Raw genomic sequence first — 19,732 nt, 5'->3', positions numbered from 1 at the left:
AGCTCTACAGCTTTAATCGTCCCAGCAACTTTTTGTTTTATAGAAACAAAGAGCCTTTCAGAATTAACTTAAATTTTATCATTGCTCTAATCGATCTTATAATCATCAAACATTGCATATTAAAATTCCGGAAATTAACGATTTTCAGAAGATTAAAACCGGTATTTTGGAATTGTAGAATGGCACGGTATTATCGGTAAAACCGGTTAAACAACCCTAATGTAAATTTTAAAAGAAAAACATTATTCGTTATTTTATGTTATCAGGACCTCATTGGTCAACACTTGGAGATGTTTCAAATACCCTCAGCGAAGTTGAACATAATTTGATTTAGTAAGAAAGGTCAAATTCTAATTCTTGGTGGATATTCCCGAAACACGGGATGGTGAAACCGCCAGAAAAAGGAAGGTCTACTTAGGTTACGTACTGTATGGCTGCAGTTTCATTTGAATAATGTTAATTTAATTTATCTTTGAATTGAAATAAAGCAATGACAACTCATTAAAACAGCAAAAAAAGGTTATCTTCCATTTAATTCCACTTAATTAATGTTGGTATCCATGACAGATACGTATTTCGACTACAATGTGCAGTCTCATCAGTGTCATTCCCACTAAAGAAATTATCAAAATCTAACCCCCTTTAGTACTCATCCCATAGGTAAAAAAGTCAAGATCACAGGTTTAAAAATGAAACTAGAATGTATTGACAACTAAAATTTCAGCCACCTAACATTTGGTAATGAACAATATTTAACCGCAGCAGACTGTAGTTCAATTATGATCCACACTAGAGCTCAAAACATAATACCTTGTACCTAATTTGTCTACTCTAATGAAGAAATAGTGAATTCTAAACAATTCATGGGCAAACCATATTGTTTGATACCGTCAAACATTTGTTTTTTTTTTTAATTTTCCCCCAATTGACTCTTTGGTAGTTCGGTAGTATGGCACTGTCAGTGATTGTCTCGTTTATTTTGCTTTGAGATAGAATCCGGAGTCAACAAGTACGTGACGCTGCTGTCAATATCAGCAACGATTCCAAAATAATACGCTTTCCTAGACGGGTATGGTTCGGACGGTTCTCCTATTCATGCTTATTTTGCGTTTGTTAGTATAGCAGCAGCACCTCCACCGGTAGCTAGGTAAAGAGCAACAACAGTGGAAGTGTGAAAGGAAATTCTATGCTACAACAAAGTAAAATTTGTTTAAACATTGTTATTCTAGCACCTTGAAGTGGAAAAACAACAATGATGACGACACTCTCTAAGTGTAAGTAAAGAAGTGCTGGAAACAAAAACAAAAGATGTTCAAATAATGAAACAGGGTGTGAAATTCATATACATTCAAACACTTTTCGCTAATGAACTGAGGAAATTACAAGAAAAAGTAATTTTAATGATGTCTAAAAACTTCTCACAAGTTCGCACTCATTCGGACAGCCAAGTACTTACCCGAAGTAGGAATGACGGAAGAAATTTTATTGTTTGTTTTTCTCACGTGCACTTTTCACTTGGTCCATAACCGCGTTTACTTTTCGTCGCTGGCATGGAAAGCCACACTTTTACGATGCTTATTAACACAGGAACAAAGTTGGAAAACTTTTGCACTCTAAAAGCTTTACTCACCGCAATAATTTCCCGACGTTGTCCTTTTTGTTTGTTGTGTCTGGTGTACAGCGATTGCGTTTTCTTTCCTCGCTTACCTGACCGGTGAACCATGGGTGCCTGACCTACTTTATAATGGGGTTCGATTTATTTAATTGCTGAAAAAGTTTCATTATTTTTCTTGCAAAACTGCTAGGAAAAAATCTTGTGCGATTGTACAATTTTGTTTGTGTAAATTCTTGTCAACAAATCTGACAAAACTGAGTGTACCAAAAATCCAAATTATTCCAATTTGACTGCACACAGAGATGAACCAGCCGATGGTTGGAAGTATCTTTAATATATAAATAAGAAGAAGAATAAGAAGAAGAAATAAGACAATAGGACTGCATATTTACTCTTATTACATAGAAGGGTATGCATACCGCTTGGAAAACCTACTATCCTTCAAAGAACCGAAGGGCCGAGTGTCATATCATATTCGACTCAGCTCGACGAAATCGGACCATGTTTTAATGTGTTGTTGTTCAATGCAGCCCTCCATGAGTAGTAACCAGCTCCGAAAACCGATTTATTTTTAATCAAAATTAGCTAGGGGCAGAGATATCGATCTACAATAAATTGAAGACGGATGAACCCAGGCCTCGTTTGGAATGAATTAAGGGCGATGCTCTGATTGTCGAAGCAAAGGACAAAACGAGGTACATAGTAATCCTCCGGAAGGTTCGAGAGGATCCGGAGTTGAAGGAACTAGGAGAGAACATGGTAAAAACCCCGCGCACCTAGAAAGGCGAAATGCTCTTTGAGCTGAAGAAGGATCCTTCGATCAAGAGCTCGTCTAAAAGTCTCTTGGCGAAGGAGCGAGCGTAAGAGCACAAGAGACAGTGGTCAATTGCAGGGATCTGAACGATGATCGGCTAAACTTCAACAGCGATGTCAAATATGCCTGTGAATAGGCTTGAGGCTATCAACGCGATAGCTAGAATCATGCCGGACAACTCTGGTACCAGCAGTAGCAACAGGCGTCTTCTGGCCAGTGTGTCGTCTTCGATACTAAGGTAAATATGTCCAACCAGGGTTGCAGCGCTGGAAACGAAGCAGAACCAAAGGAAACTAAGCAGTAAATTCCGGCTCATGGCCATGTGAGTCGTGAGTGCGTATAATACCGATTTTTTCGAGCTAGGTGAACGTAAAACTCGGAGAAATTAACTTCCACCTACCGTAGTTCCTGTCTGGCCACGCCTGCTTCAAGAAATACCAGCATCGGTTCGGACACACAACGTCAACCCTCTCTCCGGAGTGTGGCAACAAAAATGAAACATCGGAGCATGTGGTATTCGACTGTCCAAGGTTCGAAGCAGTGCGAAGGGAGATGCCCGTCTTTACCGTGGAGAACGTCGTCGATAAAATGTGTCGAGAAAAGGGCACTTGGAATGCCGGCAACAGAGCAGTCACGCAGATTATGTCTGAGCTGCAGCGTAAATGGGAAGAAGAGCAGCGCCCCCGCCCCCTGAAGTAGTACCATCCCCCATGATAAGGTAACGGTGGTGCCAATAATTCCCAATAACTGCTGTCATTGATGAACGCTAAGTCGAGAAGCCTCCCATTAAATTCGTTAAGTTATTCATTTGACAAAGCAGGCCACAAAGGACTCTCTTTCTTGCTAAGACGAAGCATTGATTGGCAGTACAGAATTTAAATCCTCATCTAGCATCCAACACAGGTGCGTAAGATTGTGAAACTACGCTGAGATCATCGGACGAATCAAGCAGTTGTTTTATACAAGCAGCGTGTTGCTTGTACAAGGCAAGCTCACTGTTAGAAGGGAGATAGCAAACAATCATATCAATATTCGGTAGGGAGACCCAAACAACAGCTTGTTTGGGTTTGTTCATTACTGGTAACTCAAACAGATAGGCTTTGCAATCCATTCATGGTCAAAAATAACATTGTTGAATATTTCTGGAATCGGATAACTGGTTCAAAAGATATGGCCGGAATATGATCTGGTTAAAACGAGTTATCAGTCTAGAATCTACCTGGTCCAGGTGTGGGAGCTGCCTCCTTGGCGTCGGTAGCATTGGTGCTTAGCACGGAAGACAAGATTGACGGAAAAAAATCAAGAAATAAAAGGCTCAAAACGAATAATGCCATTAGAATTAGTTCGATAAGTTGTATCGTTTTCGAGAAATCTTAAAAATCGTACCGTGTAAATTGCGACTGAGTTGTGCAAAACGTCGTAAAGAAACCTTCAAAAAAAAACTTGTATAATTATACAAATCTGCCTGAACTTGTTTTAAATTGTTGTTTACATTCTTCATTTTCAATGCTCTTTTATTTCATTATCTCAAATCTATTTACAACTCGTCGTTGTTATTTTCATTATCCTATCCCCAAGACTAAAGACTCGTTTTTAGCATTATCAATAAATTCTATTTGGAGGAACTTTGTTTTAGCTATACCATAATTCCATAAATTGTTTTTCTGTGTTCGCCTCGACAAAACATTCTTTTTCCATAAAACCATTTCACTCAAATTCTTTGCCATCGCAGCGCTCTTCAAAATGAGAAAACTTCAAAGAACAAAAGACACCCGTGGAGTACTCGTTGTCGTTGCCAGCGTCAAACAGTTCTCCAATGATCCCTTTTATATCTTTATGATGCTTTACCGATGAAAATTCCTTCGTGCTCATCTGCTGCCATTTCTGACAAATTTTAGCAGGCACCCACTCCACCCCATGTGTCACTCTTCTTTTCTGCTCATTGATCAGTTTGGTTTGGTTCGGTGTGGGGTGAAAGGGCGCACGGTTGTGTACCTAATTTTCCTTTTCTGTTTGGCTTGAACTTCAGTTTGGGATTGGCCTGCCCGAAAAGTGAAATACTTTTTTTTTCGATTTAAAAGAAATCGAAAACAAAAGCCCAAGTGCTCTTAACCAAATTGAATTTTGATGTACGACATTTTCCAACGAGGGCGACGGAAATGAAAGGTTAGTTTTCTGTGTGGATGTTAACTAACGTTTTGCCAATCATCTAGGTGTACTGAATGTCTACAATATCAGTTGAAACGAGTTTGTTTATTAAATTCGCTTTAACAGTCTTAGGTCATTCATCCGGGTCGGGATGAAATTTGAACTCGTGACTTTGAGTTATTATTACCGGTTTTATTTATCGAAAATCGGTTTTGCTGTTTTGAGAAGTTTAAAACCCGGTCAGGTTTTTTTTTGGGAAATTTATTCATAAATTCAAAATGTTGCTAATATCAGATCAGATCAGATTGACCCGCCCACGGTTGCTGCTCTGTTATTACCAGATCAGCTGCAATTACACAGAGAACCAACAGATGATGTTTGGGACTAACATTCATCCTCAATGTGTAAGAACTGGAGATCTAATATTTAGCAATACCAGCGCCGGCCGTGTCCGAATGCAGGTCAACTAGGGAATGGGAAGGAATGTGTTGACGTGGTACTCGCTGTGAAGGAAACCGAGAAATCCTCTGCGCTTCCACGAGAAATCACTGGGATGTTGGATGTGGGGAAAGGTTTGCAGCAGGAGGGATCGTTTTTGGTAAATTAAAGCTGATTTTAGTGATTTATAATAGGTACACAAACACAAAAACGCACGCATACACACGCACTCGTGAGTATAAACAGAATATAAAATGATATTCAATTGAACTTTAACTTTATTTTAACTTAACTTTAACATAACTTCAACTTAACTCTAACTTAACTTTAACTTAACTTTAACTTAACTTTAACTTAACTTTAACTTAACTTTAACTTAACTTTAACTTAACTTTAACTTAACTTTAACTTAACTTTAACATAACTTCAACTTAACTTTAACTTAACTTTAACTTAACTTTAACATAACTTCAACTTAACTTTAACTTAACTTTAACTTAACTTTAACTTATCTTTAACTTAACTTTAACTTAACTTTAACTTAATTTTAACTTAACTTCAACTTAACTTTAACTTAACTTTAACTTAACTTTAACTTAACTTTAACTTAACTTTAACTTAACTTTAACTTAACTTTAACTTAACTTTAACTTAACTTTAACTTAACTTTAACTTAACTTTAACTTAACTTTAACTTAACTTTAACTTAACTTTAACTTAACTTTAACTTAACTTTAACTTAACTTTAACTTATCTTTAACTTAACTTTAACTTAACTTTAACTTAACTTTAACTTAACTTTAACTTAACTTTAACTTATCTTTAACTTAACTTTAACTTAACTTTAACTTCTATAGACTAGTTCAACTCTAAGCTGAAAAGTGAATATTTATAATATAAATGCAAAATTCAATAATATAAATGAAATATTATACTACACTCCCGGAAATAAATATAAAGACACATAAAATAGCATGGCGCCTACCAAATATAAGAATCAGAGGAATTCTAAGCCATGTATTTTTGGAGGCCACATTATCATGCTACAATATCACCCATAGAAATAACCAATTGCATCATGTACGCAGGGGAAATAAATGGAAATGTGATTTTCTCCTTCGGAAATAAATATAAGGACGCCATACAAAAATGTATGGGAAATTGGTCATTTTCGAAACATTACTAAGCATGTCAACAATTCTTGTAGCACCAAAATAACCAAAGAGTTAGTTAAAGTAATAATTAAACTTAATTTCTGGAACGTTTTAAGCAGATCCAATCGCTAGAAGTTATCGAAAATTACAAAAAAAAATCATTGGTTGATCAGCGATGATTAATTAGGTGAATGTATGTATTTAGGCGTTTTCCGAGTTAGAATTTGTCTTGAAATGTTCAAACAAATTAATAGGATCATGACGTTTCAGAAATTAAGTTTAATTTTTACTTTAACTAACTCTTTGGTTATTTTGGTGCTACAAGAATTGTTGACATGCTTAGTAATGTTTCGAAAATGACCAATTTCCCATACATTTTTGTATGGCGGCCTTATATTTATTTCCGAAGGAGAAAATCACATTTCCATTTATTTCCCCTGCGTACATGATGCAATTGGTTATTTCTATGGGTGATATTGTAGCATGATAATGTGGCTTCCAAAAATACATGGTTTAGAATTCCTCTGATTCTTATATTTGGTAGGCGCCATGCTTTTTTATGTGTCTTTACATTTATTTCCGGGAGTGTATAATACCTTACTGGGACAACGCCTATAGTTAGCTAGTGGAAATCACTCAAACAAATAGTGATACAACACCCTGATGTGGCATACATTAAACCAGAGCCCGCCACAATAGATCAAATAACTGGTCGCAGTGGAAAAAAAGTACCCAACATAGGAAAAAAAAAAAAATCCAATACCAAATAATGATTTTGCAATACCAAAACAATGCCACACAGGTATTCTTTTGGTATCCAAATATCAATTTTTGTTATTTGCAAAGTATTTTACATGTAATTGTTTGGTATTTGTTATTTTCTCCTGCTCGTGTTGCCTTGCTAAATAGATTGGTTTTAAAATATTTTATCGAGGAAAAATATTGGTGCATTTTTATACGGGGTGGATTTGGCTCTTCATAGTTGTCTCCTATAATTTTGTTGCAACATCATGATAAAATTGAATAGTTCCAGTTTCCCGCTAATTAATATTTTTAATCCACTGATTTAATAATGGAATTTCCCAAACTTACTTTTGAGGAATAAAAATCTGAGGTACATGGAAGCTGCATAATCTGGCGTGCTGATACTGTTTATTTTTGTTATTGAACATTCAGATGATATGTAGATATGTTTTGGTTAATTAAAAATTCCGGTCACTTTCTTGGCCAATGTCGTTTCTGGTTCTACATTTAATTGTACGTAAAGATTATTTTAATTTCTCATGTGATTTGCTTAGCCATATGGGTTTAGACTTCCTCTAAAGTACCTGGAACATATCCGTTTGTGACCGATATGGGCCTGGGAACTCAATATGACCGTCAATGATCTTATTCTTTAGTTCTCATCACAGTGCCTTTGTAAAAATAACATTATTCTTTTAAAAATCTGCATTCCCAGAAACTTTACCATTCGAAAGAGGGGACTTTTCCGAAATGTTGAGACTTCTAATGAAATATTTCATCGGGGGCACTTTTTCATACAAAATATGGGTCACTCATGAAAAATATCGAGATTTTTTTAAATATTTAAATAATGAAAAATTCCCATCTTTCGAATGGTGACAATTTGTGGAACGCCGATTTTTTTTTTGTTTTAAAGTCATTCTAACAAATACATTGTGCTTATGTGATGTGGCCCAAATTAGAAACTTGAAACTACTCAGAGTGCACCCGGAACATGTTCAGATAGGACAATGTGGTCCAGGGCACCTCATATAGCAACTATTGAGTTTTATTATGAATCCTCAGATGATTTTAAGTGTACTTGAACAGTTTTGGTCCAAGTCAGAAACTGGTCACTTCCCCTGGGTTTCCGGAATTTGTCCAGATGTGAGTAATGTGACAACTTAATATAACTACCATTGAATTAGATTTTCAGTTCTCACGTGATTTGAGGTGTTGCATGATAGGTTTTGGTTCAAGTTAAAAACTGTTTACTTCGCCGGGGTTACCTGCAACATGTCCATGACTGGCCAGCGTGGTTTTGGGCAGTCAATATGGTCACCATTGATCTTGTTTTAGATTTCTCATGTATTTTGATAAGTCACATGATATATTTGGTATGTTTCAGGTCACTTCTAGTATCAAAACTCGTATTGAATACTGATGTAAGGTGATGATGACATAAAAATGATCCTAATATTATCAATCTTTGATCACCGCTCAAAAATGTTGTACTACTCATGAACCTGATGTTATTTTATTCTTGATTGTATGTAAACAGTTGCGATGTGATTGAATTAGATCTTCTCTAAATGTAACAGTAGATCGTCACTAATTCGAATTTTAACCATGGTCGATATTAATCAAAAGCTAAACCATACTTCATTCAACCAATCTTGTCCGTGTTTTAAACTGTTCTAGCCCAAAAGAGTTTATGAAAAAAATAAGACCCCTAATGGCTGAGGCTCTAGGGTGGACGTTTCAGGCGTTTGTTTATTTCCGGACCTTATGGGATCCTGTAAGGAAATCACTACGCAAGAAAAATATTGTAATTCTAACGAAGCCGTTGAACAGTACATTTTGAAGCAAACTGTCGGGAAATCAGCCAAGGCAACTGTCAATTAACATTCATTATTTTATTAAGGACAACGTACATAAATAGTCACTGCCACGGCTGATTTGACTTGATTTTGTTGCCATTTGTGGATTATATCAATCTTGTCCTTAACTCACGGGTGGCCGGGACGTAAAAAGAAAAGTGATGCTTAACATCAAATATAAGACTTTAAGTGGTAATTTTAAACGATAGATGAAGAGATGAAAGTATTGAGTTGATAGTTCAGACTGCCGTACCCTCACGGAACAATCAACTCAATATTTTCATCTCCGCAACTATCGTATAACATTACCACTTTAAATCTTATATTTCACGTTAAGCATCTCCAAGTGTGTCAATCGTTAACTTCACGCATGAAGTAATACAAACATGATTAGTTAAAGTAATAAAAAAAAAATGTATGAAACATATTACGCGATTCCTTGTCTTTTAGGTATAATCCTAGGCATCCACTATTTTTATCTGTTATCGCATTTTTGCAGCTCAAGGCTGAAAGGCTCTCTAATAAACAAAAAAAAACTATTGCGCCTTTCCCCCTTAAGTAATCCCTTAAGGGGAGGTTCTCATACACGATTTTCAAAAAAATCGATTGTTTTGTTATTGCATTTTTTTGAAATGTATAAGAGTCTATGTTGTCTAAATTGTGTTGGAAGGGTTTTTCGATCCGCGCACATGAAAAGTTTCTACAGGCCATTGCTCGAAGCGGCCATGGGACTGTTGCCAAAACTTTAGACGCGTTTATCTCGAAACATGATTTTTCAAATCTGCGTACAATCTCATTTGAAAACAGTTCAATTGAACGACTTCTACCTTTTTTTTCCCCTTTGATTTGTTTTCCGTCGATCTTGTTTTCCGTGCTGAGCACCAATGCTACCGACGCCAGGGTGACAGCTGCCACACCTGGACCCTACCTATCGACCCATCAAACTCATGAACCGGGGACCAACGGCTTTACTTCCCTTCCGAAGGAAGGCGTGATCAGAGATGTTATGCCTCAGAACATCCCCGTGGCGCCGACTGGGATTGAAACCAGGTCTGCTGGGGTGAGAGATAATCACGCCTACCACTATACAACCGGCGCTGCTCCACTTAACTTCTACCTTTTGAAAGAAAATCTATGAAATCTACAAATTCTTTGTAATCACTATTTTTTTTTCTGAAGCCATAAAGAGGAAAAAAGGGGGTCAAAAAAGTTTGAGATCGCATCATTCCGTCAAATTTGAAGTTTTTTACCCGTTCTTAGGCCATTCCTCCAATAAATTTAGTTCAATTTAAAGCCTCATTAATCGTATTGTGTTTCAGATCGATCCTGAGGTACCGGACTGTACGCAGTTTGACAATTCCAGGCGTATACTACCTTACTCAAACGTGACCACGGGCACCATTTTGTTTTTTCGCCTTGTAAAAATTTGGAAATAAATACGAATTTCTAAGCTTTTTGAATTTCAAAACCGCGTCCTTCTGTGTTGGTCCACAAAAAAAAGCCAAACATTGCTCACTTTTTGACCATTTGAATGAGAACCTCCCCTGAAATTTGTTTTTGCTCAGGCTTGTAAAAACAAATTTTGGCCATGTTGAATGTAAGGTAGCGCTACATTTTACAATAGAATAACATATCGAAACACTAGCGGGAGTCTACCTTGGTGAAAATCCGCAATATTGTGTTCCATTTGTTATTATATTTCAAGTGATTCAGCCAAGGGCCTGACACACCGCCATGTTTTCGTAGGCAGCATACGTGAACACATATCAATGTAAGTGGGCCCGCGGCTATGCTCGCTATGGCCACTTGTTATTGGATAGGATAGGGATACCGTGGGGGGGGGGGGGGGGGAATCCTTTTCGTTTTTGTTTTAGTTTTAGGTTGTTTATGGTACTTTGAAAGTAGTGTGCACATGGTCGCTGTTTGCAAGGATTAGCCAAAGGATTCTCTGCATTTCTTTTAAATAAGATCTCCTTTCCAACCATTATTCTAGCTCTTCTAGAAACATCTATTTAAAATCATTAAATCGTCAGAAGTTAAAGTCGTTTGGTTGTTTTTATCTTTGTATATTTTTTTTGCTTTTGTTAATTGCTTTAGGTTAGTCACTTACTATTCCTAAATTTAGATTTTTTCTTGGTAGTTAGTTACAACTTCTACGTGCTTATTTATTTTTACACTATTGCATGTTATTTTTGCAATCCATTTCTGATTCTGCTAGCGTCTTAGATCAGGAAGTAATGCTAAAAAAATTAAGGAAAAAAATAATAAATGTTGAGAAGAATGTTAAGCTGTTATGCTACATTTGGTTTTGACTGAGAATTCACTTTAAAGTGTTCAATCAGCTAAAACAAATGCATAAAGTAAATGTTATAGTTATAGCTATGTGCTTCTATTATGATGCGTTCCGATTACCGTAGAACCCAGTCAGTTTGAATAGCATAAATTGCAATTAAACGGCACTTATTTAGAATTTGGTACCTTCTACATAAGTCTCCATTGATATTGCACACCGGTTTAGGGATACCAGGTAAACAAATTCTAAATTTGCGCCATTTATGTCTCATTTTATCGATTCAAGCTAACGGAGTTTCACGATAAGGCTTATATAGCTCCCATGGGTCATAATTGGAACAAACCATAATAAGAACGTATATCTATGGCTGGTATATCTACCCTACATGTAGAAAATAGGTGCTAATGTCTTACCTTGGGATCAGACTCCTTCCAGCATTTGTGCAGCCAGAAAGCCTTTTCACAGAGATTTTCTCCCTCTGGATAGAGACAGCGCTTGCCCATGTGGAGCGCAATATCATGCATGGAATCGGGAAGAGAATCGTGAAGTTTCTCCAGGTGCACGTGGCCTGTGTCATCAACCACTTTAGCCTCATGGAATAGACAGTTCATGTAGCATTTCAGTTTTTCGTCTTCGTGAACCTTACCGTCGCTAAACTCTTTGATGGCCTCTGTAACGGAAAATGGTAGCACTTTTAGGGTCAATCCTAATATTACGTCACGTAGGATAGAGTTGAGGTTAATAATCATGTTTTCTGTGTTATGGAATTTTAGAACCAGCCCCTGATCGGAAAAAAAAATGGTATGAGGTATAGCAATTTTAATGCAAATGATGTAGGTACACATAAATTTTCTCGGCAAACGCCTAAATGTATGTATCATCGATGATCAACTAACCTGAGCAGCACAAAACTGTGGTAGAAAGTTACAGAAACTTGAGTGTGACTGAAATAAATCACATAATAGTTGCTTCAACTATTTTGAAACATGCGTGCTGCTAGAGAATGATTTTCGTATATTTCGTGTCGTTTGCAAGTGATGTATTGTACACATAAACTTTCTCACAAACGCCTAAATGTATGTATCTTCGATGATCAACCATTATGATTTTCGTATATTTCGTGTCGTTCACGCCATTTTCTCCGTGGTAAGACTGTATCTAAATGAAAATGCCTGTTGAGCGTTACTTTTTTGACCGTTAGGATTTTGATAAAACACCTCCACAAGTTCACAAATTAGTGGTATATTTGAGTGTCCTATTGTTAGTTAACACGTTGATTTCAATGTATTCGAGGCGTTCAAAAAACCCTTGCCAAATAACAAAAAAAAAAAGAAAAAACAAGTGTTACACACAGTTTAGCAATTTTAAACTTATTACGAAGTATGCGTTACGATACATAGGAGTTGGTGAACCAGTATGTTGTCCTTTCGTAACGGAAACAGTATTCACGTACAAAATATGTACTTTCATCATGTTGAACACATGTGCTTCTAATCGACAACAAATCATACACCGAAGAAACATGTCCACCTGGATTAATCTTATTTGTGATTTTGAATTTGTGGTTTAATATTAATAGCAAGAAAAGGAGCATAAGTTGAAGGGTAACAATAATAAGTGTTGTGGTTAAAATCCAGCTAAAAAGTTCTGAGAAGATCAGTGTGACAGTACAACAACTTATAAAACAGCTGAAGTGCAGCTGAAAAGGTTTCCATTTTAATAAAGCTGATACCCAAAAATTATGTTACTGATGCAACCGAACAGGAAATCATTATTGCGTTAGAGGAAATAGGACATGTTACAAAGTGTACGATCTAGTGTACTAGTTCAGAAAACACAATCGGATCTAACTAGTATCCTGAGTAACAAAATTAAGTCACAAATAGTTGCTGCAATTTGTTTTGATTAAAATAAGTCATAAAAGAAATTCATATCCGATTTCCCAAGTAACATCTTTATCGAGTTTTTAAAGCATGCTACAAGTCTAAATGATGGTCTACAGAACCCTCATAAAACCAAAATTGTTACTTGGGTTGTAACAATCGTGCTACTTGAGATCAATAAAGAGAGCTCTCAAAACTATCGAAAGTCCCAACAAATCGATCAGCTTGTGACATTTTGTTTCTCAATGCTCATAAGTTATTTTGTTCAGTGAAGTTGCTAGATACTAGGAAACCTGAAGGATTCTTAGGGGGTAAGGAAAATTGGAACAAAACCCTTCGTTTCAGATACATTTTGATAGAAGTTAGTGGAGGATCATTACCGTCAGATACTCCCGTTTTCTTCACACATATATCGCGAAGGGGCCGCAGAGCCTCCAGAAGTTCTGGTGGTGGATACTGAAAAATATTAACGCATATAAAAACATAACTTCTAAAATTTTGAATCGTGCATCCTAAAGCTATCGTCCATATCCTACCTCTGCGTCTCTTCGTGGAGTAACATCTGCCAACACAATAGTCGCACCAACAACACTTATTACAAAAACTGCTAAACGACTCATTTTACTTGGCACAAGTGTACCCACTTCAAAAGATAAGTAAGAACTAATTTCTCAATTCCGAAACGAATGATATTTATTTATTTTCCAAACAAATCCAACCCCAATTTACTGTCAAGTCACACCACTACATATTAGCGATTAGCTGAACTTGCAGTAATAAGGAAAATCCACATCAATGACAATAACAGCAATCGGCTGAAACATCGAAAGAAAATTAAACAGATAATATAAACGCAATGACAATGTGCTACAATTGCTAACAGCCCAGGGAGAATCATTTGTCCCTGGGTTCTAGCTAATTGCTACGTTCTGCTCCAACCATCGTCGTCGCATTCTGTTTGTGACGAACGGAGGCGTAAATGGGAAAAAGATTAAAAACGAATTGAAAAACTAGGGGGAGCAAAAGCGTAATTATGTAATTCAATTTTTACAGACTCATCTTGTCGTGAGTAGTATGCCGTGGATGTTGTGCTCTGTTCTGGTTCTTGTTGCAGCTGAGTGCTGCCATCTGCTAAATGTAGTCGCTGTATGTTCCAATCTTCATTCTCCTAGCAGCAGCTATTTTAGTCCTGTTTTGAGCGCGCAAAAAATTGCAAAGTGTCTTATACAGAAAAAGCCCTGCGGCAGTATCGACCAGGGACTCTGCAAAAACGAGAGGCTATGTGTTCGAACTTTAATTAAAAAAGTTCATCATCAATTAACTAGAGAGAGGATTTATAGTTTCAAGATTGTCCTCTCGCGAAACAAGCAACATGCGAACTGAAACTTTCGAAAGACAGCGCAAGATTGACAAATTAATTGTCGTATAATTGTTAGTGAAGATAAATCCAAGCAATGGCAATGTATGAGAACGTTCGATCAGAATGCAATGGACAGGAAAACAAAAGTTGAATGGAATATTTTTCCCCATTCGATCCGTACAAATACGACGAACTAATCAAAAAATTCATCAACCGAAAGAAAATGGCATCATTGGACTAATTCGCTTGACGCTTTATTCTGCTTAATTATTTCAAGCACGTCAACCTTCCAGACAATTCATTTCCTGGAAAAGCTATTTATTTACCTTCACAGTGAAAATCATCAACGCTTCTAATTGTCATCTCATGATGACTTTCAGCCATTCACCCACGAGGGCAAAAACCTACGAGGTCATCTTGCGCTTTTCTATCTTGGCAACAATTTGGAATAGATGATGTTTTCCCCAAAGCGCCCAGTCATGGCCTTAGCGTAATTAAGTTCATGTCTAGTAGAAATTATGCGCTGGAGAAGCAAACAATTAGTTCTTGAAGCGTACTATTATAATTCTACGTATTTTTTTCACACGAACGTGACAGAAACTACCCACAATGGTGTAAGCAAAACTGAACCACATTAGCTGGCAGAGTTTTAAGAGAAAGTTGTGTCTAGTGCATGCACACGTCGTGTTGTTTTTATTCACCTGTATCCTGTGACAAATTATTCTAAATTTATTTGTAATAGAAATTATACTATGATAAAAGTGTTCAACCTCCAAAAGTTACCATCATGGTCCGCGTCCGTTACTCTATATTTTTTCTTGCATTATTAAGATTTTTTTTGGTTCGTGATTAAACAATGAAATAGAATTCAAAAATCAATGCAATGAGGAAAAGTACTCTGGAGATCAATATTCACATAAATTCACGGAAATATTATATAGTTTTGATTACATTTTACTTTAAGCTTAGAGTGGCTGCCTTACCCCATCAACATACTGTGTCAGATTTCCACATGCTGAATTCATTTTTGTTCATTCCCGTAATTCAGCGGTAATTAACATCCTGCTGAGTATAATTCAAACGAATTCCCAAGATGCTTCAAATGTGTCACTGTTTGTCCTTACTGTCCACTAGAATTTGATGAACGCCTTACATAGATACCGTCTTCTGTATGCTCAAAACGTATACGTACAAATATTCCAGGATTTTGGGATTGAAATAAAAGGCACTTTTTGCTAAGCGAATTAGATTCAACCGGAGATGTATGAGAATGCCTGTATGGAGGCGATAATTCAATCTAACTTTAGACATCCCTTTTCACAGCGGCGTTTGCACGTGTAAGCGTTCTCTTGTGTGACATTATGCCAACGGCAGTTAAAAGGTATTTCACTCAGCCCAACTGATTCCATCTTTTGGTTCCTGTCAATCGCATCAACACGACTGTTTTTCTCCCTAGCATACTGAATGAAGAACGATTCGAATTTTGACAAGTTAAGATGTTTTTGATGATGTCGTAAGATTGAATTTGTCAGCAGATTGATTCGTCACGTTCCGATGTGTGATTGTGTTAAACGAAGCGCACATATTTTATTCCCGTTTAGGTATGCTATATAAAAATTTACACATACTCGATTGAGTGATGGGATGTATTTTTTTTTTAATTCAAACATACAGACGACATTAAACTTCTTCTCTCCTTTTTCATGGCAATTATGTTCCAGCATGAACGTTAAGCCTGCCCATCCAAAGGTGGCAAATATACATTTGTTTTTGCAAAACCATCGTCCAGAGCAGTGGTGGCTTGAGTATTGGTTTTTAACATATTTTCCTTAACAATTGATACGTGAAGACCAACAAGAACAAACTGGCTAGCGGAAAAATGTCGTGACATTTCTGAACTGTTTTCTGCCAGACCAGCGCCACGCGCAACATAAATTTATGTCATGTAGAATTTTGCTGACTTCTGCCCAATTTCTGCATTTATTTGGAATTAAAAATCAAGAATGAATGCTTACCACTCATATGCATAGATGTAAAAATTATGCGTAAATAAGGGAGTTCATATTTTACTCGGGGCTCCCTTACCTCAGTCGGTAAAGGCGCAGCTACAAAACAAGACCATTCTGGAGGTGGCTGGGTTCGATTTCCGGGCCCGTCTATATTTTTTTTGTGTTGGAAGATTTCTCAACCTTCCGGGGCATAAAGTATGATTGTTTTTTTTTGTTAATTACTTTATTTGTACAGGCTTATTCGAATAAACTTTACTGAGCCAAATTATCTTTTTTGTTATACATTAATTGTGGCTAAAATCTAAAGTTAAAGGAATACAACCGAATACTCGCGGTTTTCTCGATGTTAGTGGATGACAATTTTATGGATGTGGAGAAGGAGAAGGAGATGACTTATGATACAAAAATTTCACTTTTTTTCTAAAACATGTACTTAATCCTATTAAACTTGGTATCAGCAGCGTAATTATACTGTTATTTAAAAAACAAACATTTAAAAATACCAACCACACACAAAATACAAACAAATCAAACAAAGGTTAATCAAACTCACAATTTAAGGTTAATATTCTTCAATAAAACATATATGATTGTCATAAACTCCAGATCGCGTCCAGCAAAAACATCCCGAACTGGAACATTTGGTTGTCTACCTCGAGCCCGAAGGGAATCGTACAGATCAGATCTGACTCCACGATGCTCAGCACAAGACCAAATGATGTGATCTGCGTCTTGGTAACCTTGTCCACATTCACAGAGATTGCTGTCCCCCAGCCCAACACCAGGGCTGTTACAACAGGCGCGGATTTCGCGAATTTCGCGATTTTCGCGGATTTGAACTTTCAGTCGCGAAAATCGCGGAAACATTAAATGATGTCGCGAAAATCGCGAAGGGACTAATGTGCTGTCACAAAAATTGTGGAATTCATTGTAATCCTTCCGTCCCGGATTATTTTGCTGTCATCAATTTTGTTGTTCATTTGGCTCTCAATTTTTTACTGGTTCAAACCAAACACCCTGCAAATAATCGAGAAATGATCTCATACCGGATTTACACGGAAATTCCCTGGGGTCTGTCCAATGTGAGACATTTCCAATATGAACATAGCATTTTTCGTTGCCAAATCATAAACGAATCGTATATATGCTAGTAATTTCCATGTATACCGGATATTCTAGGTTCTCCAAATCGTCCTGGAGTTCAGTTGGTTTGTTCTACTATATCAACCAAGATTGCAGTCTGTAATGTCTGTAGTATCGAAATATGTCCAAACAGATTCAAAATGTCTATGTGGATGGTTCCCGACCTATTGCTACGTATACAAGATGTTATAGGTTTTGAAATCATTGTAGAAATCAGATTTTTTTCTACTAGATCACCCAAGACTAATGCAATATCTGTAATATCGAAATATATCCAAACAAATTTGCAGTGTCTACGTGGATCATGCCAACCTATTTCCGTGTATGTCAAATGTTCTAGGATTTCCAAATCGATATTTCGATACTACAGATATTATCCCAGTCTTTGTTGATATAGTAAAACAAATCATCTGAACTGCAGAACGATGTGGAGAACCTAGATCATCTGGTATACGTGGAAATAAATCATACATTATCCATATAGACACTGTGCATCTGTCTGGAAATATTTCGATAGTTTTTAGTGTCCCAATCTCGGTTGATCTAGTAGTTCAAATTATCTGAACTCCAGGACGATTTGAAGAACCTTGAACATCTGGATTAGTCGGACATAGATCATGCATGATCCACATAGACACTTTAAATCTTATTGGACATTTTTCGATACTACAGACATTATTGCAGTCTTGGTTGATCTAGTAGAACAAATCAACTGATGTCCTGGACGATTTGGAAAATCTATAATTTCCGGTATACATAGTAATAAGTCGTGCATGATCTACAGAGTCTCATATATACGATTCGGTTATGATTTGACAACAAAAAGTGCTAGGTTCATATTAGAAAAAAAAAACAATCATTAAAATGTCTCCCCCATTCGACAGAACCCAAGGAATATCCGTGTAAATACACAACCGAGACGTGATCAACAAGTGTGACTTATGAAACTCTGGTAATTTCTCGATTATGTGCAGGGTGTTTGGTTTGAATCGGTAAAACATTGAGAAAACTAGAGCCAAATTAACTTCAACATTTAGGACAGCAAAATACGCAAAAAGGTTAATTTTCAAATGCCATGTAGTAGTATACTCATGGTATTTTTAGGCAATTAAAACATTTTTTTTGTCGCGGATTAGTATTTGAAGTCGCGGATTTCTTTTGAGAAATCGCGGATTTCGCGGATCAAATTTAGAAAATCTTGTAACAGCCCTGAAGAAAAATTCGTTTTAGGCGATTTGTCGATCGTAAATATCCATGGGACCCATGCAAAGGTGAAGACAAATGATCTTAAAGATAAAGCACTTAGAAGCTCTCGTATTTTCATAAGACCGGCCTCTTGGAGGGGAACAACGGCTTTACGTTATGAGAGATTGACAAAACATATATTTAACATAGGTTAATTGAACAAATTTAAAGTGAAACTTATATCCCTTCCAACGAGAAATCAGAACATCTGAACATCAGAAGTCCATTCGAAAGATTCCAAGTCCATCTTCTAATAAAATTTATTTAGTAAAAAATACGATTTGGTTTTGATTCTCAGATTGAATTCAAGTTCATAATTAATAAATAAAGTAAAACACATTTCCATTATTTGAAAACTCTGAAAAATCTGTATATTTTTCAAAAATCTGTAATCTGTATGTACAGATATCTGTATCAAAAAATTGTATGAATACAGATAAATCTGTATTGTATAAATCGGGTTGCAATGGTGATCAAAATTATCACCGAATGTCTGAAAACAGCGCATTCCATAACACAGACTTCAAAATCGAATGAAGGCATTATATCACCCGTTAATGGTGATGTCCAGTCAAATAAAATTTGTCAAGAAGAAGCCCACAAGGAAGAAGAAGAAGAAGAAGAAGAAGAGAAGAAGAGAATTACGTTACCAACGAAATAAACGATTTAAAATAAATACACAATGTTTGACGCTATGAAAGTTTGACAGATTAAATGAGGGATTTTCCTATGTTTCGAGGGGTGAATCGATTAGCTTGGGACCGAAGATAGTACCAGAGCTGAGCCAAAAAGTTGAGCACGTTTCTTCGGGACCTACTAGTTACAGAGACTTCCGAGGCAAATATGGTTTTGAAACCACCACCGCCGACTGGCGCACAGGTCTAAACTATACTAAAACAAAGAACTCTACTTCCAAAGAGTTGATTGTTGATCAATGATTAATTTATGAGATTAAAGTTATTTAATGGAAAAACATCTTGAAAAACGAAGATAGTAAAAAAATAATAGCAATATGGCGGTGGTATAA

General features: G+C 36.5%; 1 protein-coding gene across 1 annotated transcript; it reads right to left on the bottom strand.

Moving 5' to 3' along the window:
• Positions 1 to 10,847: 10,847 nt before the first annotated feature.
• Positions 10,848 to 13,582, bottom strand: LOC135712458 (general odorant-binding protein 83a-like). Its single transcript, XM_065235410.1, has 4 exons — positions 13,485 to 13,582; positions 13,329 to 13,404; positions 11,479 to 11,735; positions 10,848 to 11,012 (listed from the first exon to the last, which is right to left on the bottom strand). Exons 1-4 carry the CDS (start codon positions 13,566 to 13,568, stop codon positions 10,995 to 10,997), a joined length of 435 nt encoding a protein of 144 aa, XP_065091482.1. The 5' UTR covers positions 13,569 to 13,582; the 3' UTR covers positions 10,848 to 10,994.
• Between the last annotated feature and the right edge of the window lie 6,150 nt (positions 13,583 to 19,732).

The sequence above is a fragment of the Ochlerotatus camptorhynchus genome, unplaced genomic scaffold (genome assembly GCF_037179485.1).
Source record: "Ochlerotatus camptorhynchus isolate MF236.1 unplaced genomic scaffold, CSIRO-AGI_Acam_v1.1 ptg000482l, whole genome shotgun sequence".
Taxonomy (NCBI): domain Eukaryota; kingdom Metazoa; phylum Arthropoda; class Insecta; order Diptera; family Culicidae; genus Ochlerotatus; species Ochlerotatus camptorhynchus.
The sequence above is the reverse complement of the archived record's forward strand: the minus strand, read 5'-3'. Positions and strand labels throughout refer to the sequence as shown.

Excerpts from the sequence above, each read along its gene's own strand:
- LOC135712458 (XM_065235410.1), bottom strand. The coding sequence starts at position 13,568 with ATGAGTCGTTTAGCAGTTTTTGTAATAAGTGTTGTTGGTGCGACTATT. Across the intron at positions 13,405-13,484 it reads CTCCACGAAGAGACGCAGAG|TATCCACCACCAGAACTTCT; the intron begins GTAGGATATGGA and ends AATATTTTTCAG. Across the intron at positions 11,736-13,328 it reads GAAAACGGGAGTATCTGACG|AGGCCATCAAAGAGTTTAGC; the intron begins GTAATGATCCTC and ends TTTCCGTTACAG.